Here is a 24,795-nt window from a genome sequence, read left to right on the forward strand (position 1 = left end):
ATATCAGCCTCTTCATTTTTAAAAAATTGAGACCACTTAACTCAGCAGCCATGGATGCAGGGAAGCTGGCTCTGGGGATGGATGCAGATGATTTCAATCATAATAAAATCAAATTGGACATAATCACTAGAGAGAGGACATTAAGTAAAACTACTCAGTAGTAAAACGGGAGACTATGATAAAATGAGGAAATTAGTTAGAAAATCCTAAAAGGAGTGGTAATAAAAGTTAAGTTTGCATGAGAAGTGGACATTGTTTAAGAGTACCATTTTGGAAGCTCAGACAAAATGTATTCCATGCAGTAAAAAAGGTCGAAGGAAGACCTAAAGAATGCCAGCATAGTTTAATGGTGAGATAAAGGAGGCAGTTAAAGTTAAAATATCATCGTTTGAAAAAATGGAAAGCAGACCCAAATGATGAAAATGGGCAAGAGAATAAGCACTGGTAAATCAGATGTAAAACCATAATAACACAGGCCAAGAGAGAATTTGAGAAGAAGCTTGCCAGAGAGACAAAAATGAATAAAATCTTTTTCAAATACATTTGAAGCAAAAAGCTTATATGAGAGTCAGTTGGGCTGCTAGATGACCAAGTGGCAAAAGGGGTGCTCAGGAAGGACGAGAAAATAGCAGAAAACTGAATTCTTTGCTTTGGTCTTTCTCCATAGCTAAGCATCACTTTATAGCCCCACAAGATGGGTGGTGTCATCTGATTGCTCCAGTTCAGTCTGTTTTCTCCTGTAGACCAGAAATGTTTGGAATTTGTTCTAGACATGTGTGGTACTTCCACACTACCGTTGCTATGTGACCACTCAGTCTAATTTCATCCACTTTGTGAACAGTCGCAGATTCTTCTCACTGCGATCAAAATGAATGACTTTTCATAAAAAGATAGGTTTTGCCATGCTGGGTCAGACCAAAGGTCCATCAAGCCCAGCATCCTGTTTCCAACGGTGGCCAGTCCATGTCATAAGCACCTGGCAAGATTCCTACGTTCAATAGATTCCATACTGCTTATTCCAGGGAAAGCAATGAATTTCCCCAACTCCACTTTAATAATAGGTTATGGACTTTTTTCTTCCAGGAACTTGTCCAAATCTTTTTTTTAAACCCAGCAACACTAACAGTTTTTACCACATCTTCATGCAATGAATTCCATAGTTTAATTATGCATTGAGTAAAAAAAAACATTTGTCTTAAATGTATCACCTAGTCTTTTTACTTTTTTGAAAGTGTAAACCAATTCACGTTTACTCACTCAATCCACTCATTTTATAGATCCTGATCATATCTCCTCTCAGTCATCTCTTTTTCCAAGCTAAAGAGCTCTAACCTCTTTATCCTTTCCTCATAGGGGAAGCATTCTATGCCCTCTGTCATTTTGGTTGCCCTTCTCTGTACCTTTTCTAATTCCACTATATCTTTTTTGATATGTGGTTTTTGATATGTGGTTTAATAGTTTTCCTGTATACTTGTGTTAATGTATTCTGCCTTGAGGCGACTGTTTTAATGTATTTCCGCCCTGGAGGCGACTGTTCAGTTCCTTGTAAACCGGTGCGATATGTATTCTTTACAGGAACATCGGTATATAAAAATTAAAAATAAATAAAATAAATAAATGTGGTGATCAGAACTGCACATGGTATTCAAGGTGCGGTTGAAGCATGGAGCTATACAGAGGCATTATGATATTCTGTTTTATTCTTCATTGCTTTCCTATTAACTCCTAGCATTCTATTTGCCTTCTAAGCCACTGTCGCCACATACTAGAAAAAAGATTTCAACTTATTATCAGATATGACACCAAGATCCTCTTCCTGAATGGTGACTCCTAATGTGGAACCTTGTATTCTGTAGCTATAATTTAGGATACTCTTCCCTAAGTGCATTATTTTGCACTTGTCCACATTAAATTTCATTTTCCATTTGCCGGCGTCGGTTCTCAAACCCGCTTTCAGCCACGGGTTCGGAAAACGACGCCGGCATAATTGAGTGTCCGTCTTCCGGGCCGTGGGCCGATTTTAAAATTTTTTTATTTTTTTTTTTAATTTTTGGGGCCTCTGACTTAATATCGCTATGATATTAAGGCGGAGGGTGTACAGAAAAGCAGTTTTTTCTGCTTTTCTGTATACTTCCCCGGCGCCGGCAGAAATTAATGCCAGCCTTTGGGCAGGCGTTAATTTTTGAAAGTAAAATGTGTGGCTTCGCTGCACATTTTGCTTTCTGGATCGAGTGGGAATAAGTAATAGGGCCATGAACATTCATTTGCATATTGCAGGCGCTATTAGTTTCGGGGGGGGGGGGGGGGGGGGTGCATTGGCCGCGCGTTTTCGACGCACTATTACCCCATACTGTATAAGGGGTAAAGCTAGCGCATCAAACACGCGGCCAAACCCGGGCTAACAGTGCGCTCCAGCGCAGTACAGCGGAGCGCTCTGTACTGTATTGGCCCGAAAGAAAGGGAAAAGTCTCTTCAAAGCTTGTGTAAAAAAAAAAAAAAAAAAAGTTTCCATAAAATTGCAGTCATGGATCAACAAGACTTCTGTATCTGCTGCCTAGGCCTGGACCAAGACAGTTCAAACTGCATCCCCTGTGGCAGAATATCCCCTAGGGTGTTAAAGCTAAAGCTCTAATATGAGCTTAAAGGTTCCTTAGAGCATAAATAATCTAAACACAAAAAGAGGCAAAAATCTTCCTCCTCCAAATCCTTAAGAAAATTGAGAAGAAGGTCTCCGGCACAGTCATCCGTGCAGAAGCACAGAGATTCTAGATCTGTACCACATTCTGATGGTGCATAAGGTACGGCATCTTCATCATGACATTCCACAGGTGCAAAAGGACCAGCTCCAAGAAAGCAGCATGAAAATATAAAAAAGGAACTGCAGTCCAAATTTTCTCCACCCCCTCGGGCCAAGAACAAGTTTCTATGGAAGCACAGCCAATTGAAATACCATCTGAGGTTTGCCTTTTCCTAATCACTCTTTTATATTGATTCAGATTCCAATCATTTTTACATATCAGATGACTTGGGGGGAGAAATTCCCGGTAATGAATCACCAAATCTGCCTTCAAATCCCTAATCCAAGCCTAACAGGGCAGACACACCTACTCTTCTTTTATATAAAAGTTATTGGATGTCCTAGAATTTAGTCTCCATAAAGAGGAAGAGCCTGTAGCAGAATTATATGGGATGTTACAATGCTTACAAATACCAAAGCAATACAAGGCTGTTCCCATGCATCATTTGCTCTTTCAAGACCAAATAAAAATATGGAAGACACATTATTCCATCACTCCAGTGGCAAAAAACATAGACCTAAAATACTGTGTACAGAAGTGCCCAGGTTGCAAGATACAACTACCTCATTAATCCCTTGTTTTGGAATCAGCCATGAAAAAGACTAATAAATCATAGACTCTTTCAAAAACTCATCCAATATTCTAGATACAATATGGAAAAGAGTTTATCAAAGTGCAACCTTACAGCCCAGGATAGACGCCCACTAAATTCAGATCATTTAGTATCTGTTCAATAACCTACATCAGTTATTTAGTAAAAGGACATTGCTCAAATACGTCTGGACAACTGCTAAAACAATTCACAGAAATCATGAAGAATGCATGCCATCTAACGCATTCCATATGTGTCTCATTTGATACCACTTCTAGGGTAGCAGCATCCAGCATTGTCACCAGGAGACTAGCCTGGCTCTAGGCATCAGGTCACTGAGAAAAGGTCCATGACAATTTAGCAGACACCCCCTGTGATGATTTCCGACTCTGGAGAAACAATCTGTGAATACTGTGAAATCCATTAAAAACCAGAGTACAGCTCTGCAGTCTTTGTCAGCTCAGTGGCATAGCCAGAAAATAATTTTTGGGAGAACTCTAGGTTTACATGGGTGGGCAGTAGGCTTACAGGTCTTAGGCCTTACTAGTTGTACTCTTATCTATAAATAATGCTTAGAGTGCACCTGACAGTGGATTTTGAAGTAGTCTACAACCATCATGCATCGTGAGTGAATTAAAATATTTTAATTATTTCAAGCACTTATCAACATTAAAAATGCCTTATTGATCTGGTAATTTTTTATATTTATTGTAGTTTATAAATACACAATATCATAAAAAGTAAACACCTATCAGAAACATCAGATCCAATCACATAATAAAACAAATATCAATATATTCTTTTATGAATCCTCTTTCCAAAAACACAGAGAATATCATAATGACAATAAAAAAACCCCAAAACATAAGAATTTAAGATTTCCAGCAGGTGCAGAACAGATCTAGGACAGTTCATATAACAGTGTGTGTGGTCAGGGCCTTCAAGGGATTCAGTGAATCCCTAGCCCATAGGTGCCACTACAGGGTGCCATCCCAGTTTTAAACGTCGGTAGAGATGACAAACTGGCAAAAAGGAAAACATGTCACACCGAAAGGTTGGTTCTGTGCAGTTCAGCACCATGTACATTGGTGCCAGTTTCATCGGCACCATTCTCTTCAGATTTTTACTTCAGAATCTTCCCTCATTCACGTGGTCCTCCTTCAGTAATCCAAATGTCTTCTGCTCCATTAGGACACATGGAGTACTACATTTTACAGGCAGCCCTATCCATGCAGAGGTATTCAGCCTGTCTTTTGCTGAGTCCATCTGGGGATATTCTTCACCTGTCTCCTCTGATTATGAGGGCACTTCCTGTGGTACGACTGCTATCCTATGGCCTCCATTTGGATGTACCAGATCTGATCTCTTTGCTGATTTCATCTACTCGACCATCATCTCTGGACCCAGAGCCTATCCTGGTCTTGAAGGAAGATCCAGCACATGGGGACCCAACAGTCTGTAGACCAAGTTGAAGATATCATCTAGTCTTTCTTTACCTCCCTTGCCAGAGAACCTGGGAGCTCTTTTCAATTGGTCCTCTCCACTTTTCAACTTCAATTTTTCTCAAGTTGTGGTGTCTGCATCTCTGTTACCAGTGGGGAGCACATCAGCCCCTCCCCTTCAAGAGTCTTCATCTTCAGTTGCAGTGGAGTCATCTCATTCCAACATGGAGGAATACCGATGTCCCCCGATTCTTCCAGAGGACCCACATCCATCTCCAGTATCATTTGGACATTCATGACTGAGTGTGGGATCAAATTCAAAAGGGATGGAGGCGTCTGAAATTGGAAACCTGCTTAGCAACATCAGTTCGATTTTATCGATGTTCAGAGCTAGTTATTATGATACAATCAGTGATATGGCAGAAATGCATATTGAGACAAAATCAAAGATAGCGGACCAGTATAACTTTATTGGCATAAAAAATTGTATATCGTCTGCAAAGATCTTGTAATTCAGTATTTCTGCAAGAAGTTTAGAAAGGGGAGCTAAGAAGTAGAGTAGCAGAGAGCTGGACCTACTAGATGCTCATGGAGATGGCGTACCTGGAAGATTCCCCCAAGTTAGTTCTAATCTGTTGCTTCTGACCATGTCGATAAGAACCGTCCCTATTATCCCAATTTTAGACAGCTCAAAACTTGGTTATTGAACACTGATGAAATGTCCAATAATACCAAAGCATAGTACCGAAATCAAAGCCTTGTCGTATTTTATCAAGGCTTGATGGTGACAATGTCTCTATACTATGTTACAACATATAAGATCCAGAATGAAGCTGTCTTTGTTTCAATGCAAGTGCTAAGAAGAACGCCAGAAGTAAATTTGAGAGAGAGTATGTGCAAAACAAATCAATTTGGAAATGGTAACCTGACAATGTTCAGGTTTTGTTTAGTAAATTCTTTTTTTTTTTTTTTGTTTGTCATTCCCTGCCATTCCTGAGCCATGTGCACATGGGGGGACTTCCCCAGGAGCCAGAGCTTAGCTTCATAGCAGCATGTAGTTGTCTCCTCTGTTAATTGCAGGACATCATGTAATGGCAGATCGAGACTTCTTGGCCCAGGTGCCTAACCAAGGTTTCTCTGCATGCTGCTTCCTGTTCATTTAAAGAAATGAAAAAAAAAAATCTATGTAATGTTTGCCCTTAAAACAATCTGTTTTTCTGCTTTAAATGTTCAGGGAGAAAATGTGGATGAAAAGCAAAATATTTAGTGTTCTGAATGCACAAAAGTGCACTGGAAACCTTTTGTTTGAATGGAAATTGACTCTTTCAAGAGGGGTCTGTCTAGTTTACTGAAGGCCAGCAGCTTGGGATGAGTTTTGTTAGTTCAATACAAGCAAGGTTCTTCATTTTCAGATTTCATTCTATTTTGCCTGGGAATTTTAGAGCTCATTACAAAAGTAAGAGAAAATTGATGCAAACTCCCTCCCTTCAACTCATTTTTTTCTAGGAGTATGAGGTGCTGGCAGGAGAGGATGACAGCAGTGGGTGTATATGGGTGGACAGCTTGGTACTGGCAAAGTAGAGAGTCAGGGCCAAGTCTTGAATTTTGCAGCACTAAAACAAAATCCTGCTTGTGGGGTTAAAGAATTAGGATAAAAATTGGCTTAAAAAACAAGCCTGAAGAATAGTTCTGTAAAAATCAGTTTAACCTGAAAACAAATGACCCTAAGTATAAGGCATCATGGTCTGCTAAGTATCTGGTTCATTTCTGGAGCAGTGGTGCCATCTTGTGGCCATGCTGAAGATGTGTTTTTCTGATTCCCACAGGATTTAGAATGATGGATTTTGCTTTTGGCACTACATCCCTGGGTTAAGTTTTGCTAATCCTTATGCCCTTCACTGTTCACTATGAGGTAGATCTTCAAACGATACGCGAGCGCGTACTTTTGTTCGCGCAGCAGGCGCAAACAAAAGTACGCTGGATTTTATAAGATACGCACGTATCTTATAAAATCCGGGGTCGGCGCGCACAAGGGGGTGCACATTTGTGCAACCTGCGCGCGCCGAGCCCAGCGCGGCCTGCCTTTTCCCTCCGAGGCCGCTCCGATTTTGGAGCGGCCTCGGAGGGAACTTTTCTTCGCCCACCCCCCCGGCCCTATCTAAACCCCCCCCTACCTTTGTCGGCAAAGTTACGCCTGTCGGCTGGCAGCCCCGCTCCGTCCTCCGGTCCCGGGGGCTGGTCCAGAGGCCTTGACCACGCCCCCAGGCCCGCCCCCGGACACGCCCCCTCCCTCCCTTTTTCAAAAGCCCCGGGACTTATGCGCGCCGGCGGCCTATGCAAAATAGGTGCGCGGGCGCGCGTAAATCCTTCTGGATTTACGCGCGCGGGCCTTTTAAAATCCGCCCCTATTTGTACATGTGAGATAGAAAATGAGAAGATTGTTTTATCTTGTTTCTTAGCTGCTTTGTGACCAGGAGATGTAAAAACTTCTATTGTGTAGCAGTTTCCAGCTGACCCAGTTTTTTTTTTTTAATTTTGAGTTCAGTTATGTACACCTGAACAGGTAGCAATGTCATTTTCTGAGGACAAGCAAGATGGCAGTCCTCACACATGGGTGATATCATCCGATGGAGCCTGGCACGAAAAACTTTGACTGAGCGTCTCACACATGCATTATACCATGCATCCATATGGGGTCCCTTCAGTCTTTTTCCTAGGAGCCTGGTGGTCATAGTTTCTGAGTCTTAGTTCGGGATTTTTCTCATTTTCCAGTTCCCAAGGGATATTTTCACTGCACTGTTAGTCATGAGGTCCTGTAATCTTCTCATAATATTCTTATGCAGATTTTTTGATATTTCTTTTTTTGTTTCACAGTTGGTTCCCTTCTGGGCGACAGTGACCTTGGTGCCTGTCTGCCATCTATTGCCACCACCATTGAATTCTACTTAGTCCCTTTTATTCTGTTTTGACATGTCTTCGTGGTTCCAGGGGTACCCCTGATGCACAAGGACCATGTCTATCGTGGATCCCCAGGATAGATGTGTCATCTGTTTGGGGGGGTATCATATAACATCCAGGTTCGCCGCAAGTGCGCACAGATGACCCCTGAAGGATGCCGGTCCCACTTGGATCTGATGGGAATGTCTGTTCAGGCACCAGAAGACCAATGCATTGGTGGCATCGACATTGAAGGACCATGAATCCGCACCAGTGGATGTCAAGTCATTGGATTGTGGAGGGGCCCATCAGTTCCCTTGAGATTGAAGGCTGGTAGGGATGCCGGAGACAGGCCATTTGTTAAGCGCCATGTTAATGAGACAAATTCCGTCACGACCTTAGCTCCCTACATATGGTAATCCCTACATCTGCATAATAATCCTTTTTTATTATTAGGTACAGTGCAATAGTCAGGACCACAAACAACTTAAATGCGCAGACATTACACAGACACATGCATTTCACTAAACTGACACAAATTCATTCCTTGTATTCTTCAGGTGTCATGACACACATAACACAAAAAGACAGATAACAGTTAACACATTTGAGCTCAAAAAGTATTTGGATCGATCCAGAATAATACAAAAATCAAAATTAAAATGATCTATTTAAAAATGAAAAAATCAAACTGAGGAAAAATATAATCTTCAAGCTTTACAGCTCAAATGGCAAAGAAGGTGTTTTCTTTTTCAATCTGGAAAGATATAAAATTGGCATACAACACATTGCTCAGCTCCATCCAATTGAAGAAGGCATTGGGTTCCTTCTCTTCAACCTCTGCACCAGGGACGGCTGGTGCCAAGCATCGAGGGGAAACCGAAGAAGCATTATTATTGGTCCCCGTCAATGCATGGGGGACAGTCTGGCTTCTGCCAAGAAACCCCCGAAGCGGCCCTGCCATGAGGAGAGCTCATCCTCCAAGTTGCCCGGGGTCTCTACCAGTCCTGATTTCAGCCACCAATCCTCTTGGTTCCGAAGAGGACGTGGCCTCCACTCCTGCCTCCCAGTGAGTCTTGCCATCAGCGATTATTTGAGGAGGAATTGGGGTGACTCGTGCAGATGATTGTGGAAAAGATGCTGCAGGGCCTCTGTGTGGAGCACGATGTCGGCACTGTCTTTCTTCGAGCTGCTGTTTGGCTTGCTGCAAAAACTCGTCTGTGTGCTACTGATACTTCTATCAATATTAGTGCCTCTGGCAGGGGCATTAATCTGTGTTGGCCAACCCATTTGTCATCCCAGGTTCCTTGGAGGAGAAATCTCTCTCGAGGGAGGTGGGGTCCTTGGGGGCCAGGCTCTACCAGCCTAGTCACCGAACCACTGGCAGGGGCTGAGTGCCTAGGGATCCATCCTCTGACAGTTGTAGTGGGTCGGAATCAGTCTATTCCTGAGGGTGCGGAGGTTTGGTTAGTGGTTTGGATGATAAGGCATCAGATGGTCTTCCTTCTGATTCCTCTCCTCCCCTAGGTAAAAGGAAGTTTCTGCTGGAGGACCTCTCCTTTGCAGGATTTCCGGCGAAGGCCATCCCATTTACTTCATAAATGGAGGACAATTTAAACACAAGATGCTGGATATTCTCCACTCCTCAGTGCTCTAGGAAGGTACCCTAAGGCCATGGATACTCTTAGAAGAAGATTTTCAGGGTGCCATGCTCATTGCCCACATAGTGGCTTATCAGCTCTTTATGATACAATATATGCGGGACATTCTGAAGCAGGTACAGGAGGTGACTGAGCAGCTTCCTCAGAAGTAGAAAGACTTCCTTCAGTCATCCTGTGGCCAAGGGGTCTAAATGTTGAAATCACAGGGTCCAGTTGACTTACAATGTTTTCAAGGTGGCTTTGAGAGTCTCTGCCAAAGGGATAGGGGACTGTAGCCTCTCCTGGCTGCGCACATTTGATTTCCATCTGGAAGTGCAGGAGCGACTCGCTGACAAGTTGTGTATGGGAGAGAATCTTTTTGGAGATTGGGTTAAGGATGCAGTGGCACAGACTCGTGATCACTGTGCGATGCTGCAAAACCTCTCCACTCCCACTCCAGACCAAACCTCTTCAGGAGGTATGTGAGATCATGTCAGAGGATGCCTTTCTATCCTCTGCCCTCTCAGTCCCATGCTTAGCAGGCCCTATGCAGCTGCTCTGGACCTCAGCTTCCTAGCCAACACCGGGGATGAGGACTGGACCGCAGAGAGCATAGCACAGATTGCAGTACTGGTGGCTCAGAGTAACTCGAATGAATGGGTTCTCAGCATTGTTTGGAGAGGGTACAAATTAAATCTATTGGTGTCCCACCAAATCGTTTTCTGAGTCCATATTGGGGGTTCACAGCACATCAAGAGGTACTGCTTTCAGAGCTCTCTTCCCCTCCACTCAGAGAGGTCAAGCTCATTCCACCAGGGCAGAAAGGATGGGAATTTTATTCTAGGTACTTCCTGATTCCAAAAAAAAACCAGGGGATTCTGTCCCATCCTAGACCTAAGGGTTTTGAACAAGTTTATGAAGAGTTTGATGATCCTTGCCACCTTTATCCTCTTTCTGCAAAATGGAGACTGGGTATGCTGACCCGATCTAAAGGACACCTATAGATCAAGATCTTCCCCAGTCATCTTTGGTATTGTGTTTTTCCATTTGGGCTTGCATCTGCCCCATGTGTCTTCACAAATTGCTTACCTGTGTTGGCAGCAGGCTGAGGGTGCACATGTTTCCTTATCTGGACAATTGGCTGATCAAGAGCACATCTCAGGCAGGAGCCATGCACATGACCCATCTGGGTGTTGGTGTTACTCAGGTTTGTCAACTATCCAAAATCTCACCTACGCCCGTCACTCAATTGGAATTTATTGGAGCTCTGCTAGACATGACTCAGGCCAGAGCACTTCTCCCACAGCAATGAGCCATTGTGGCAGATATCCAAGAGTCAACAGATTGGCACAAGTTGAAGCTGTTGGGCCACATGACCATAACCGTTCATGTTATCCCAATGGCATGTCTATCTATGCGAAGAGCCCAATGGATCTTGCGGACCCAGTGGTTTCAAGCCACTTGGGATCTTCGGGATTGCATCCCAAGTCACTCCGTTGCTCCGAGGTTCTCTGTCCTGGTGGCAGGACAATTCTGATTTGGTGCAGGGGTGTTCCCTTCCAAATTCCTCCAGTGCAAATTGTCCTAACCACGGATGCATCCAACCTGAGCTGGGGAGCTCATGTAGATGGGCTTCGCATCCAGGGCTCCTGGTCCATCCAGTAACGTCAGTACCAGATAAACTTCCTGGAGCACTGGGTGATTCGGTATATGCTATGGGCTTTCAGAGATCAGCTGTCCAATAAAATTATACTAATCCAGATATACAACCAAGTAGCAATGTATTACATCATCAAGCAGAAAGGTGCAGGATCCTACCTCCTGTGTCACAAAGCAGTCCAGCTGTGGGCCTGGGCACTCTCTCAGGGATTGTGCTCTGGACCACCTATATGATCAGACTGGAGAATGGTGAAGCAGACTGAGGTGATCCTTCAGACTCCACGAATGATGCCAGGATCATGGAGTACCGAATGGATTTTCTGCCTTTGGGGGGGGTGGACCTATTCACAGCTCCCTGGAACAGAAAGGTTCCTCTCTTCTGTTCGACACACTGGGCACAGAGCCAGCAAGTCCTGAATGTCTTCACCCTTCACTGGGGCCAGGGACATCTGTATGCGTATTCTCCAGTTTAACTGGTTGCGAGGACTTTGAGGCTCAGGGAAGAAAAGGAGACTGATCGCCATAGCCCCCCATTGTCCAAGACTGATTTGGTTTCAATCAGACTGGGGACTTCCCCAGATCTCATCACTCAGGATTAGGCAGGTTGCAGCATCCCAGTCTCCAGACCCTCTTGCTCACTGCCTGGGTGTTGAGAGGATGATTTTGCAAGCTCTTGACATTTCTGAAGATGTCTGTTCTTTAACTTCCAGAAAGCCTTCTACTAGAAAGTTCTATGGACTCAAGTGGAGGAAATTTACTGTGTGGTGTGAGCAAAAGGGTCTTAGACCCCCTTCTCCTGCTCAATACAAAAACTGCTTGACTACCTTCTACATCTGTCTGATGCTGGTCATAAAGCAGATCAGAGTACATCTTAGGGCAATTGGCATGGTAAGCCCATCTCTGTATAGCCTTTAGTTGTACATTTTATGCAGGGTCTGCTTCATTTGAATCCTCCCATCAGACCACCTGGTGTCGTGGATTGTTAAGTGGTTCTATCCCAGCCAATGAAAGTTTCCTTTGAGCTACTGCGCTCTTGTGACCTGAAGTACCTGAATTGGAAGGTTGTATTTTTGGTGGCGATTATTTCAGTGCACAGGGTCAATGAGATTCAGGCCTTAGTGACTTATCCACCTTACACTGTGTTTTCATAATAGTGTAGTCTTGCATACTCACCCTACGTTTTTGCTTAAGATGGTGTCAGAATTCCATCTAAATCAATCAGTTGTCCTTCCAACTTTTTTCCCCAAGCTCTGCACAGTTTGGACTGCAAAGGAGCCTTGTCCTTCTATCCAGAGTGAACCAGATGCCCATGGAAAGTCCACTCAGCTTTTAGTTTCCTTCACTTGGCGTAAGCTGGGGATCGCCATTGCCAAGCTGGTGCTCTCCAATTGACTAGCAGATTGCATCTCCTTCTGTTATGCCCAGACTGACTTGAATCTAGTAGTCCATGTCAAGGCTCATTCCGTTGGAGCCATGGCAGTGTCGGTGGCTTGTTTGCAATCTGGAACCATGGAGGAGATCTGCAAGGCAGTGACGCGGAATTCCATCCACTCATTCACATTGCATTACTGTTTAGACAGGGATGACCAATACAACAGCAGGTTTGGCCAGTCTGTCCTTTGGAACTTGTTTGAAGTGTAGAACCCAACTTTGCTCTTGCCTAAAGCCTGTTATTTTTGTTCCAGGCTGCTCCTCTTTTAGGGTGTATGCATATAAAAAAAAAAAAGTCTGTTGCCAAGAAAAACATTGTTGTGCCCATTGACACGGTTTTTGTTGCCCCCTTTTTTGTTGAGAAGGCTGCCTGTAGCTAAGGAGTCACTCATATGTGAGGACTGCCATCTTGCTTTTCCTCAGAGAAAGCAGACTTGCTTCCCTGTAACAAATGTTTCCAAGGACAATAGGACGTCAATCCTCATGAGACCCAACCATCTCCCCATGGACATGGTTTATTCTTTATTTAAATTATTAGACTGAAGGGACCCCCCTGTGGACGCATAGTATAATCCATGTGTGAGCATGCTCAGTGAGGCTTAGTCAAAGTTCTAGAAACTTTGACATCAGTTTTCTGTGCCAGGCTCCATCAGATTATGGCATCCATATGTCAGGATCCTGCTGTCCTTGGAGAAACTCTGCTTTCTTTTTGTGAGCAGAGAAGCTGTGATGGCCCTGAGCTTCTCTATCAGGTTCCTATTCATCCATGCATCCTCTTCTTATAGGTATGTCTCCCCGGATCAGGTGAAGGCAGATCCTGCAAAGATCTCCTTTGGCAGTGGACAGAGTGCCCCTTCTGAAGGGAAACCCATTCGCTCTCTTCTGGAAGAGTCACACCCAGCGCTGTCTGCAGGTGGTCCTGCTCATAGCCAGGTAATTGGCTTGTAGCTGGTGACTGAGGAGGAGGGAGGAGGGAGGCCTGCTCACAGCCAGGAACGTGGGGCAGTAAAACCACTAATCCTCTGTAGTGGAGAGAGAATGCCGCTTGTTTCTGTCTTACAGATGGGAATCCAGTCACAAGCCCGGCACCAGCAACACCGTAGCTCCCAGAAGCAGCATCTGCCACCATTAACCAGCAAGAATGCCAGCATGGACCTGCTGGCAGACATTGGGGGAGACCCCTTTGCCGCCCCCCAACCTGCTCAGCAAGTCTTTGGAGCATTCCCTGCATTTGGGGGTGAGTGTCTCGCATAGACCAGGTCTAATCCCTGCTTGAATTCCAGTGATAGGAACAAATGGTTTCCTGGATCCAAGAGTGAGGGTCTTCCTTGCATCGGGCTCTGTTTCTGTCCACATCCCAGAGATTGGTGTGGATGCCCCCCTCACCACCCCTGTCCACATATCAAGGATCAGTATGGCCTGCAAACCAGGGAAACCAGGTTTTAAATCCTGCCTCTTATTTTATCTCCCATTGGCTCAGGTACCCACTTAGATTGTAAGTTTCTTTGGGCAGGGATTTATTGTACCTGAATACATATCACCATTGGCATTTCTGAAAACTTTCACATTCCCTCCCTCCTTCCCAGACTCATTGTTCTGATCCTTGTCCCCTATTCTCTCTATACCTATGGTGGGTAGTATTGGGGTCAAGGATTACATCCATATCTTTCCCTCTCAACAATTCCCAGTGTTCATGAATACTTGGAACATTTCATGCCATAAATGACTAAACCCTAATAAAACACCGGAAGCAAGGCATCACTTTAACCCTAGTGGCAGCCGCTGCCACAGGAGACCAGTGAAGAACCAGGGAGTTTGAGAACTCTCTGCCAGCTGAGGTGTATGTTAGGTAGTTTTAACCCTCCTGCTTTGGCAGTAGTTGTCACATAATTCTCTCCACTGTGGTTGGGTGGCAAGTTGTTAATCCTCCTATATTGTACAGATTCTCGAACCATAATCAAAAGGCCAAGAAGGATCGGTCTTCAGTTCTTGTCTTGGACCTTAAACAAAAAGAGGCTGAGTGGGTAAAGGGGATATTCAGTCTTCTGCTACAGTGGCCCTTGGCTCCTTTAGCAAGCAGAGGATCACAGGGATTGATAACTGGCATGAAAGGCACACTTGAGTTTGCGTATTTATTGGCTTCCCAGGAGCACACTCCAGTCAGTGAGAGGAGCATAAACACAATGGTCAGTTGGTTCAGCAATGGATCCAGGAGGAGGCACTAGGGGTGTAGTGCAAAGAGCAGTGCTGTGCTGATCCCATCAGCATTTTTAAGCAGGGAGGAGGTAATGACAGAAGACAGGAAAGAGAGACAAGGGAATGGGAGTGGGCACTGAGGTTGCTGAAAGCCATCACAGGGAGGATGGAAATGGAGACTGCTGTGCGCACCCCCTGTTGTTAGTTTCCAGGCATGCATTGAAATGGCGAATGAGACTGTGCCCCTGGAGAGGCCTCGGTGTGGGTTTTTATTGTGTATGTGTTAAATATGCTTTCTTTCACCTGTTCAACTGCAGGTCACACAGCAGCACATGCCGGCTTCGCCAACTTTGATGCCTTCACTGTTCCTACTACATCAATGTTTGGCGGGTCTACGGTGACAACAGCAACCCATGTCCCCTTCCCACCTTATGCTAACACTGCAGGTACAGTTATTACTACTATTACTATTATTTATCATTTATAACTAGGTATAAGACAGACATACACAACGCTGTACAGATACACACAAGAGACCATTTCTACTCCTTGGAGTTTACAATATAATCAAGACAAACATACCTGACAAACGAGTCAATAGGAAATATATTTATTGTAGATGCATTAAGAGCAACCTCAAAAAGGTGAGCTTTTAGACTGAATTTGAATGTGGCCAAACAGGGAGCTTGATGCATTGACTCAGGGAGCATATTCAGGCACACATTGCCGCAAGGTGAAAAGCACGAAGTTGGAAATTGATGGTGGAGGAGAAGGGCACAGATAAGAGTGACTCGCTCGATGAACAGAGTTCATGAGGAAGGGTGTAAGGTGAAGACTGAATGCATTTGTAGTCAGGTAAGAGAAGCTTAACCTGTATGCAGAAGTGGATGGGGAGCCAATACAGGGGTTACATGGTCATAGTTATGTTGAAGGGAAGATGAGCCGTGCAACTGAAATTTGAATAGACTGCAATGGAGAAAAGAGGTTCCATGGGAGACCCGCAAAGGAAGTTTCAATAATCTAAATAGGAGATGTGAGTGGATGAATGTTTTGCTAGCATGCTCAGAAAGGAAGGGCACACTTTAGCACTGCTACACAAGAAGGAACGACACACTTCAGAAGTATTTTGGATGTGCGTAGAGAAGGAGAGAGATGCATCAAAGATGGAGCCAGGAGGATGAGAGCACCATCCACAGAAAGAGAAAAGGGGGGGACAGATGAGAAGTTCCATCTTGGCCATTTTAAACTTAACGTGACAATGGGACATCCAGGCAGTGATGTCAGACAGCTGAGAGGTGTATCTGGGAATTACCAGCATAAAAGTGGTACTGAAAGCATGGGAGGAGAGAAGAGAAAAGGTCCCGTGAGGCACACCGACTGATAATGGAGTAGGAAGAACCACCAAAGAAGAAAACCCGAGCCCCAAAATCCGATTGAGTTCAGCATGGCAACAGTGCCAAAGCAGCGGGTAGGTTGAGGAGTTTGAGGATCAAGTTAGCAGCCTTTGGCCCTAGCCCTAGCCCTTGCAGCCTTTGGCAAGAGCAGATCCAGAATGACTTGAGCTGAAAAAAAAATCAAAATAGTGGAGTTGAGGGAGGAGGGAGATGTGGTGCTAGAAAGGTAGGGGTAGGGTCCGGTGAAGGAGTTTTAAGCAGTGGCGTGGTCACAGCAGGTTTGAATGAAGAGGGGGACCCCTCCCTTGGTTATACCAGCTAGCAGGTGGGGAGGGGGATGCTTTGTTTTGTCTAATTTTTCCTTTATTTCTCTTCCCTGATCCTTCCGCCATGCCCCACCCTCAGGCAGTCGGAGCATTGGGAACAGTTACAGCTTTGGTAAGTGTTTGTTTGGGAGAGGAGGATTTTTGACAGTTCTTTGCTTCCTGCTATCATCTTTCCCAAGCTGCCTGCAGCTCTCCCCTTCTGCTCCAACCCTACATCCCTGCCCTGTAACAAAAGGACCAGAAAGTCCAGCTTTCTTTAAAACTAAAAAGGACCCTTGGGAATCCCCTGAATTACCTGAAGGGAGCTGTGGCTTTTCTCTCCGTGTGATGGAACGGTATCTTTCTAATGTACCTAATCATTGTGCCTTCTTTTATAAAAACCCAGTAGGGAAACCATAGTTTGCTGGATAGTACTGGTAATCACGGTCATTCACTGTTGGCATTTCTGGCTGCTGAGGTTTCTACTTGTCCACTAAACTGTGCCTGTGTATCCCTGACAGCCTCTTCCCCATTACCTGACTCTCCTGTGCCTGGGAGTGCAAGTCTCCTAACTTCTTTCTGTTTTCAAATATAAATCTTTGTAACAATGTGATCTATATTAGAGCACTTCAAAGTGGTAGCAATATAATAAACTTTGAATAAAATAACTGCAGTAAACGGTAAGTCCTACTTGGACAGTCAGTGTGGGGGGAGACTTTTTTTTTTTTTTTAATTCTTCCTAAGAGGTATTAGGCCCGATATTCAAAGTGCATTCTGCACTATTTAGCTGGTAAGCAGGACCTAGGCAGCTAAGTAACAGCTGCTGAATATGTGCCTATGTTCAGTGGCCACTGCTTAGCTGTGTAAGTCCCTTGTATGGCTAAATGTTACACATACAAAGTAGGTGTATGCTGGAAGGATCGCGGGAGGAGCAAGTTAGCCAGATAAGTATACTTATAAGTTTAAATGCCCCATAGAGCAGGTCTAAACTTAGCCGGGTAGACTTATCCAAGTAAGTACATATATATATATATATATATATATATGCGTATATACATTGTAACTTAGCTGATAAGTTCTAACCGGCTTAAGTTACTTACATGGCCAGCTTTGACCATCTACCCCATACTGTTAAGCAGTCAGTTGGGGAAAAAAAGAAACTAAAGGTTGGGGAAAAACAGCAAGTAAACACACAAATACTGAGAGCCTTTGTGTGACTCATCCGAGCAGGTGCTGTGTGTCTACTCTGTGACTCAGGGTTAGTATCGCCAAATGAGTTTGTATTGTGCATGCCATGGTAGGAATAAACTTCATTTGTAAGCCAGGGCATGTTGAATACAATCTCAGTCTCTCAAATTTACTGCTAGTGTTTTTAATATTTGCATTGTACCAAAGAGAGCCTCCTAATTCCCTGTGTGTGTGTGTGTGTCTCTCTCTCTCTCTCAATATGCGAGCGTTTCTCGCACTTTGCTGTGTGACTGTGTATATATGTCTCTTTCTCTACTCTGTGACTCCCTCCGAGTGTGTTGCTTTCTCTGCTCTGTGACTCCCTGAGTATGTGTGCTTCTGTCTACTCTGACTCCCTGTGAGTGTCTCTCTGCTCTGACTCCCTGTGTGTCTCTCTCTACATACTGTGTGTTTCTAATGCTCTGTGAACTCCATGTGTGTCTCTACTCTGTGACTGTGTGTGTGTGTGTGTCTCTCTCTCTCTTTCTCTGCTCTGTGACGCCCTGTGCCTCTCTACTCTGTGACTTCCAGTGTGTGTCTCATGATTCCTGGCTCAGATCTTCCTCAGTTTCACATTTACAGATCATTTCTTCTCAGTTTGCTTAGGTATGGAGGAAAGAAGTGGAGGATATGCTCTGATAGCTGAGACCCTCAAAAAGAACTGACCTCGCTGGCCAGTAACAGGTCCTTTTGTCTGAAGGACCTTGGCTATGATCCATGTCCTCTGTGCAGCACCTGGCATTATTTAAATCCCAACAATTTAGACCCCACAGAGCAGAATATTTGTCTTTTGAAAAACTCACCTTGGTCTGTTTCCATCCCGGATGGTCACTCCTGCAGCCTGTGAAGCACCTGCCACAGCTCTGTGGCTGGGCAGGGTTGTCAGAGGGCAGCTGTGCAGAAAGTCCAGAGTTACATGGACCAAAACTTTCCGTATAAAAGTTGGTCTTTCCTTTTGGGGTAGGGTTGCAGGGGCGACAGTGAATAGTGCTAGAAAGAGGAAGGATGTTTCTAAATAGCTAATGTTGGAGACGGGTTGGGGGGGGGGGGGGGGGGGTGTAAGGGGCCAAGAGTGGTTTTAGCACAAATACCTTTAAATTGGAACATGGGCTGGATCTCATGTTTGGAAAAAGGGGCAGTGCAAAAACTCCTCAGCCCATTGACCCAGTGGGAAACGTGGCTTCAGTTGCTGAGCCCAGCTTTCAGGGTGGTCCTAGGTGAGGAGGGAGTGTGTTTTCAGGAGGCAGCAACATTTAAGCTGCCGCCTCAAGGGTTCAGACTGGAGCTATAGTGTGTGCCTGGCAGTGCAAGGACTAGTTAAGTGAAGGTAAGACGCCAAGCAGTTACCAATGTTCATGGGGCTGTAGTCCAGTAGGGGCTGGTTCTGAATGAGCTAGAAGCTCAAGGGAAGCAAGTGGTAGGGTTTCCAGTGTGTAGAAACGGCTTTCTAGTCTAATTTTAAATCTCCTGTGTTGTAGGTGGCGCCTCGGTAACTGCACCTTCCTTTCACCCTGCCACCTTTGCCAGCTTCCCCAAGTCCTCCAGCACCGGGCTGGGAGTGTTTGAAGCGCCACTGCGGGCTGCTCCGGCCGCAGCAGATAGATATATGCCCCTGGCCGACCTGGAGAGCGCCTTTAGTACGGCCACAGGTAATCCCCCATGGCTTGGGTTCCAGTACCCACAGCCCTGGCGCTTTCCATGAGCTTCCTGAGGCTAGTTTGGCTCAGAAACTGGATGGGGTGGGGGGAGAAATCACTTCCAGAAACTGCATCTGTAATTTTGAGTGTGATACCACTTCCGACTCTGTGTACTGTGACGTCGCCGTCAGCAGTGCGCCCAGGTGCTTAGAAACCAATCTGGCCTCCCTCTTGCCTTTTGAAATACCAGGGCCTGCCTACTTGAATTTGGCCATATTTAAGCAATCCTTCTGAATGCTTGCAAGCTTTGCCATTGAGTTCACAGGCAGCCAGAAGGTTTGAAAAGCTGGCACCATGGCATGATTAAATTAAAAACAACAACAAAAAAAAAAAAATTAAATATGAACTCTTGTTAAAGCCTAAAGCTTGAGTCCTGGAACATTGAAGGAGAAAAGGGGGGTTAGTAGGGCCTAAAGCAGTCCTGGACAGTGTGTTTCTGCAGGCACGTATGTTCTGTGGGATTCAAATAGGTTGGGAGTGTTTGAATTTTCTCTGTTGTCTCATCCCCTGCTGCCCATCTGATATCTCAGCTGTCTCTGCCGCTGTCCAGTGATGTGGCTTCTCTCTCTCACTTGCTGTTGTGTTGACCTCTTGTCTCTGGCAATAGCCGGCATCTCTTTTGGACTCTTGGTGGACTCCTGTCACTCGTTGCGTCTCACTCTGGTATTCTTTTTTGTTCTATCCTGCCTCTAGCGTGCTGTATGTGGCTCACTTGTCTGTTTTGTCTCTGGTTTCTCTCATCTAGCGTCTGGAGCTTTCTCCCTCTAACTGTGGCCCTGGTTTCAGATGGTAGACTGCCTTAGAAGGTGGCACCACGCGCCAGGAAATGGCTGAAACAGAGGAGAAATGGCTGCTGGTGATTCTGAGTACACACAAAACATCTCCTGCTAGCCATTTTGAGTCAGCTGTCACAGCTGCTCCATGTGTGTCCCAGGGGCTGAGCCAGGGGCCTGTGAGAGGGCTCAAGCTATGCTTCAGTGCTGCCAGTCTCCCTCTCTTTCTCCTTCTCTCTCTGCAGGCAGCAGTCAGGTGACGGCTGGCTTCAGCAATGCCACCAGCAAAGATTCAAGCAGCCACCCCACTGGCGTATCTGATCTTGGCAATGTCTTCAGCCCAGGGGCCAGCAGGTACCGTTCTGCTTTTTTTGAACTGCAGAAGCAGGAGGCTGACAGGCCTTGGGTAAGTCCCTTTGCTGTAGCCTAGAGGTTCCAGGAATCTTCATGGATCTCCCTGGAGGGGCTCACAGGGTCTCGGTCCTCCTCTCTCCAGCATATCATTGCAGGCCATCTGACCTGCTTCCTAATACATTGCTGAAAGGGCAGGCTTCAGGAAAATAAAGTCCAGAGTCCTCCCTGACATTTTCAATGTATACTCCTGTCTACACAGCAGACTAATGCATGCCCTTCTCTCTCAACAGTGTCTTTGGGACAATGAGTCAGGTGACTAACTTGCCTGCTGCTAGCACAGGAACATCCTATGGAGGTACTATCTCCTTAAGAGAGCTATTGAATATCTCAGTAGGCAGGTTACTGTCCTTGGAAAATCAGTGTAACAACATTTAATACCAAATGAATCAGTTGATGAGTGTGCCGCAGTGATTGTAATGAAAGTTAGAGAATTAAGATGAATTATTTTGTGGTGATAAAGCTGTTTCCAGCTCAGGCTGGGATCCTTTGTGGATCTTTGACGTGTTCGGAGTGGAAAATCATATCTCTGTGCTGTGGTCTAATTTAGGTTGGGTTTTTTTTTCCCTCTCTTCTCCCTTTCCCAGCATTTACCAACCCGTTTGCTGCCTCTGCCAGCGCCTCTCAGCCCTCCCTGCCCTCCACAAACCCCTTCCAGACCAATGGCACGGCAACAGGTGAGTCCCGAAGGCACCGGCACCAGTGACCTGAGCAGCAGCCTTCCCTCCCTTTCTCTGCCTGCGTAAAATCAGAGAGAGCAGGCTGCCCTCAGTTTGCCAAATTCCAGCGGCATTCTGCACAAACTGCGGGAGAGCAATTTGGTCTCCTCCACGCATACCCGGAATGCTCAGCCGCCTGCCAGGCATGCTGGAGCTCCATGGCTAAAGTGGTGCTCAGGCTCTGCATTTTTTTTTTTTAAAACGACGTTAAAGGCACCGGGGTAAGTACAGCAGAGCAGTGTTGCCCAGGACTCTGCCAGTTCAGCTCTCCCTCCTGTCTCCCTGCAGGTGTTGGCTATGGAGCGAGCGGTATGCCAGGGTTTGCCGCGGTCCCCGGAGGCCTCCACCATGCTTTGCAGCAGCCGCAGCAAGTCTTTCCTCAGCAGTCTCCCTTTGGCCAGCAGCACAACGGTGAGTGGGTGAGGCAGCTAAAAAAAAAATTGGAGGAAGGACAATGTGTGCTTGGCAGGGCTGGAGTGATTGTGAGTATGTGCTGGGGGAGAAAGTGTGTTGCATGAGATTTTTATGCATTGGGCGTTGAGAGTTTGGGGTTGGTTGGATGTGTTTTTTATTGCAGTGGGAGTTGGTATGGTCTGTAGAAATGTCTTGGGCCCTGAACAGTCTGCACAACTGACCTTCCTCTGGCAGTGCTACACACCCTGTTCCTTTCTCGCCCCTTCTACCTCCACTAGGTGCCAGCTTTGGCAGCAACTTCCCAGTGGATAAGCCCCCCCAGAGACCCCTGGGGCAGGCAGTGGGCACCTCCACCAACCCTTTCATGGTGAGTACCTGTTTCCTTGAGCTGGAATCTGTGTAGTGTGAAAAAAGTTACTCCCCTACATCCCGTACGCAGTACAAAGCATTTTCATTTTTAAGTTGGTAGAGGGATGGATTTTAAGAAAACCATCCACCAGGGGGTGCCATTGCATTTCCCTACTGTGTGATGAGAGACTAGGCCCTTGTAGCTGCAACAGGATGAAGTGATTACAAGGCAGGGAGTTGAGAGATCTGTAGTTTGGAACCATTTCCTAGGTCCACCAGGGGAGATGTTGCTGGAGGTCAGTTCTAAAGCTTGTGTTGTCTGTGGCGTGCCATAGTTGCTGTCCGTCTCTCTCAGAAGTGGCAGATGCAAGGTTTGAAGGTGTAAATCTATCTTTCAGCAATTGTTCTCTCATGCTCTTCCCACATCTGTCTGTCTGTCTCTCCAGCCTGCAGCAGCTCCAGGTCCCTTTGTATCAAGAGCAGCAGTCACCAACCCCTTCTTATAGCACCTGGCAGTACCATAACTCCAATCCTGAACATGACTACAGATGGCAGCATTTTCCCAGCACACTCCTTACATGGAATTGGTTTGCTTTTGGAAGCGGTACTGGGATGGGGACCACCTGGATTCAATTTTGGACTAAAGCAAGGGGAAAAACAATCAAATCAATTCTGTGTTTGGTTAATAAAAAATGTATTTCTTGGGCAGGCACACCAAAGCTGATGTACTGCTGGGGGAGAGGGGTTGGAGAAGAAAGGGGAGCTAGGACAACTGAAACTAAATATTTCCAATGGAGTGTTGAATCATTTGTTTTTAATACATTCAAGAAGGGATCTGAAAAAATGTAAAGTATAATTCCAGTGGATGGGATACATTTAAAGCTGCAGGTTTTATCTTAGTTCGGGGCCATTTTTTTTTTTTTTTTTTTTTTTTTTTGCTGGTCAGATTTATGCCTCTTTGTATTGTTCAGTATTCTCCACTCCAGAAGGGCTGCTTCTTACTCATCTTACTGCTCAGCCATCAGTTGGGAGCGGCCATGCTTTGAGCAGCATCACACATTACCTTGTTGGGTAGTAGCATCTGGTTGGCTTGTGCTTTGTGATGTCATCGTCAGTATGGTCCAGTGGGATCCAGCGAGGGGTGTATGGTCAGCTTGCAGATGTGTACTGAGGGTTTGATTAGTGGTTCCAGACACATCCTATGCCTATATATATATTACCTCCTTCTGTATCAGTGCTGTTTTCCCCTATGGAAAGTCATGCAGGCCAAAGGACTGCTTTTGGAGCTTCCTATATCCCTACAGTAGGATTGCTGTCTCCCATCACATTACAGGACTATGGCTGAGCCAGCCCTCATAAGCAGTTAAACCCCTTGACCATTTGTACAGAGAGAGGGAGGGAGGCATTGGTGGGCTTGTGGATTGCTAGAGTCTGGTGGGGTGGGGAATTGCCCAACTCTAAGCCATCCATGAAAGCAGCTGTTCTGGCTGCTCTAATACTGATGGATGAGAGCTGCATACTGGGAGGGGGCCTTTATGTGATGATATACTATAATGCTGCACATAGGGTAGCCTCCTAAGCCTTTAAAATTAGAGTAATAAGTGAGGTGAATGGCAGCAGTAAGAGAGAACAAGAGACATGCTTCTTTCAGTCAGACCCTTGCTCAGGCACACAACCCTATGGCATGTTGCAAGCTTTTATAATGATCAATTTTGGTCCATTTTTAAGTCATTGTCATGTGACACAAAAGCTGTTGTGACATCAGTCTTTGCTGCAACATTTCATTAGAAAGAAAAGAAATTGGCTGCTGCTACTTAATTCATTCCAGCGGAAGACAGCACCCCCTTCTATATAGCCCAAAGTATTTTTGGAGACTTCCCATGCTGCAGGCATGGGCACATAGGATACTTACACCAAGACATGGCACAAGCTGCAAACTGTTCATTGCAAACGGTTGACCTCAGATAACTATTAATTTTTATTCCCCATTATTTGAATTTCTGGGAGATTCCTTCAGCACAGCACATGGTTGCCACCTTCACCTTCTTTATAAGACAGTATCTTCTCAACGGCCTTTGAACAATGCTGGAACTGTATGCCGCTATGCATCAATGTGATTAATCTTTGATCTCTTGTATTTCTTCCCTTTGCTGATATATAAATATATATAAAAATGTATATTGTATCTTTCTATACTGGCTTATATGAGAATGGCATTTAAAGTGACATCTTTCTCAAATTCCTCTGCTTCTTTATTGTCCCTTTTTAGATTGTTTGAGTGGGGTTTTTAAATTTTCTATTTCTGCATTACATACCCTAGTCATTCAACATATACAAACTGAAAACAGAAAAGAAAATGCCATATCTAAAATGTTATACAATCCTTGTAGTTCCATAATTGTACCATACCATCACCAGTATAATTTCCATATTTAGTAATAATTTAGTAACTGACTGAGCTGAGTGCCAGATATCCTGTATCTATAGGCACCATATACCCAAAAAAAAACCATAATCTCTACTGAGTGTAGAGAAAAAAGGGGGAATCTTTACATACAATGAAACACTCTGCACCCAAGTTCCCTGCTTTGCCAACAGATAAAAACTTTGAGCATTAGCCATATGTCACCAGTTGTCCCTTCCCAAGTCAATCGGAAGCTCAGCATTCTATTTCTATAGTAGATTAAGCAGGGGAGAAAGGGGGGCATTAGTTTATCCTGGTGCAATCATGATTTGTTTTGAGATTAGTCTGTATCTGAGAGAGCACACACTCTGCAGCAGCAGCAAGAACATGTGCAAGATCAACCAATCT

General features: G+C 45.1%; 1 protein-coding gene across 3 annotated transcripts in view; it reads left to right on the top strand.

Annotated features, from left to right (window-relative positions):
* AGFG2 (ArfGAP with FG repeats 2) overlaps positions 1-24,223 on the top strand; it is a 52,516-nt gene extending 28,293 nt beyond the window's left edge. For 2 of the 3 annotated variants that reach the window (XM_029581913.1, XM_029581915.1), the window contains exons 4-14: positions 13,285-13,432; positions 13,562-13,736; positions 15,013-15,141; positions 16,495-16,527; positions 19,100-19,270; positions 20,337-20,445; positions 20,736-20,800; positions 21,090-21,179; positions 21,510-21,632; positions 21,914-22,002; positions 22,430-24,223. In XM_029581913.1, coding sequence (XP_029437773.1) covers positions 13,285-13,432; positions 13,562-13,736; positions 15,013-15,141; positions 16,495-16,527; positions 19,100-19,270; positions 20,337-20,445; positions 20,736-20,800; positions 21,090-21,179; positions 21,510-21,632; positions 21,914-22,002; positions 22,430-22,489 — 1,192 coding nt within the window. In that variant the 3' untranslated portion in view covers positions 22,490-24,223. The remainder of the gene's footprint in view (positions 1-13,284; positions 13,433-13,561; positions 13,737-15,012; positions 15,142-16,494; positions 16,528-19,099; positions 19,271-20,336; positions 20,446-20,735; positions 20,801-21,089; positions 21,180-21,509; positions 21,633-21,913; positions 22,003-22,429) is intronic. The other variant, XM_029581914.1, reaches the window with a different exon arrangement.
* Positions 24,224-24,795: the final 572 nt, after the last annotated feature.

The sequence above is a fragment of the Rhinatrema bivittatum genome, chromosome 16, assembly GCF_901001135.1.
Source record: "Rhinatrema bivittatum chromosome 16, aRhiBiv1.1, whole genome shotgun sequence".
NCBI lineage: Eukaryota > Metazoa > Chordata > Amphibia > Gymnophiona > Rhinatrematidae > Rhinatrema > Rhinatrema bivittatum.